Here is a 1,984-nt window from a genome sequence, read left to right on the forward strand (position 1 = left end):
TCAAAATAAATTAGACATTCATTTCCATTAAATTGTATTTTGTAACCAGATTTACATAAACAGAAATAGAAATGAGGTTTCTAGTTGCTTTGGCAAAATACAAAGTTTTATACAAATACAAAATGTGTCCTGATGGCAATGTCAAATGGCAAGTCTCTACTGCCTCGGCCGCAACTTTTGCTCCATTTGCCATCTTCAAAATGACTTCACCTTTTAACAGTGTAGAACTATTCTGCAGTGCCTACAATGAAACACAAATGTGAGATATAGTAGCTGAATCTAATATCCAAGAAGGATCATTTGAACTAACATTTAATTCAAATTCTATAAAATAAGAATGGAACATACCTGCTGGAGCTTTCTTCAAGCTCTTCAGATAAAGAGGACAATTTCTCTTCCAATTTCCATATTTCTTGCAGTGGAAACACTGGCCTTTATCATTGACCTTTTCTTTGCCCTTCTCAGTCTTAGAACCATCCTTCTTAAAAGGCATTTTCCATGGTCCAACTTTTGGACCTTCCTTTTGCTTCTATTGCTTCTTCTTAGTCTTACTAGAAGAAGCTGCAAAAACATCCTCTTGCCCCTTTTCCTTTCTTCCCTACTCATAGAACTATTGAATCTCATTTGACAATTCTGCAAGAGTGCGCTCAATCTTGTTGAGATTATAATTTGTGATGAAGGGCTTGAAACTTGGTGGAAGGGATTGCAAAATCAAATTCACCTCGAGATTGTGTGGCTTCACAATCTCAAGTGTATGCAATTGCCCTATAATATTACTCATTTTCATGACATGATCATCTGGGGCAAGTCCTTCCCTATGCCTTATTGTGAATAGTATTGAACACAATTCATATTGCTTCACCACTGAGTTCTCACCATACAACTCTTGTAAATGGATCATTATCTCATTTGCAATTTCCATCTTTTCATGCTCTGCCTGGAGCTCAACATTCATCGATGCTAGCATGTAGGTTCGAGCTCATAAGTCATCCCCTTGCCACTTATCAAAAACTTCCTTTTCTTGTGGTGTGGCATCAAGAGGCAAAGAAAGTGGAAGGGGTGCTTCCAAGACATACCTAGCCTTTTCAGAATTGAGAATAATTCTCAAATTCCTTAACCAATTATTAAAATTAGGTCCGATCAACTTGTTGTCATCGAGAATCCTCAAAAGTAGGTTATTGCTCATTTTCATTAACTAAATATCACAAAATACCGAAAGATTGCAAGGAAAAATATAAGTTTTATTAGTGTCTTGTAAATTTAAACCCTTTAATCCCAATCTTATTAGCTCCCACTATTTTATTCAAATCTCATACTCCCCTAAATGACGATTTGAAAATTTTGTTGGAATAAATTTCTAGTGGGGAATCCAATTCTTATTAAATTTAATTAAACCTTACATAATAGAAATCTTGGTCAATTAAATTTAACAAGTAGGAAACTATTTCCTTTTATATCACTATACAAGGTATGATTCATTCCTTGCCTCTAGTTTTGGATACCTCACATAATAGAAATCTTGGGTATTATGAAAATTTCTATCCAAGAACTAAGACAATTAATTCCATGTCATAAAATTAGCATTCCTCGCATAGTAGAATTCTTGGGATCTCTAATTTTATGTCAAAGAATTAATTGGCCCATAATGGAAGGCTTGGATCTAATATTGTTTGTTAGGGAGATTATTAGGTTTAACCTTTGATTAAAAAATGTTTTAAATTTATCACATACATTAATTCAAATGCATCCATATAAATATAAAACATGGTGGGATGATCATGGGGGGTTTTTTGAAAATATATCCTAATTAGGTAAACTATTCACCCAATTCTATCACTCCTTGCGGATCTTCATCCGGTGATTGTTTGGATCTCCATCCTCTGTTCGGTCGTACGATTACAGAAACCAATTTAGGACACGCAGGCCCGGATAACAAACTAATAATAAATTTAATTAGTATTACAAGCCATTGAAAGAATATTAC

General features: G+C 34.3%; 1 protein-coding gene across 1 annotated transcript; it reads right to left on the reverse strand.

Moving 5' to 3' along the window:
• Positions 1-610: 610 nt before the first annotated feature.
• On the reverse strand, positions 611-955 carry LOC116107560. Its single transcript, XM_031393829.1, has one exon. The coding sequence runs from the start codon at positions 953-955 to the stop codon at positions 611-613; it is 345 nt and encodes a 114-aa protein (XP_031249689.1).
• Positions 956-1,984: the final 1,029 nt, after the last annotated feature.

This window comes from Pistacia vera, unplaced genomic scaffold (assembly GCF_008641045.1).
Source record: "Pistacia vera cultivar Batoury unplaced genomic scaffold, PisVer_v2 Contig54, whole genome shotgun sequence".
NCBI lineage: Eukaryota > Viridiplantae > Streptophyta > Magnoliopsida > Sapindales > Anacardiaceae > Pistacia > Pistacia vera.

Excerpts from the sequence above, each read along its gene's own strand:
- LOC116107560 (XM_031393829.1), bottom strand. The coding sequence starts at position 955 with ATGAATGTTGAGCTCCAGGCAGAGCATGAAAAGATGGAAATTGCAAAT.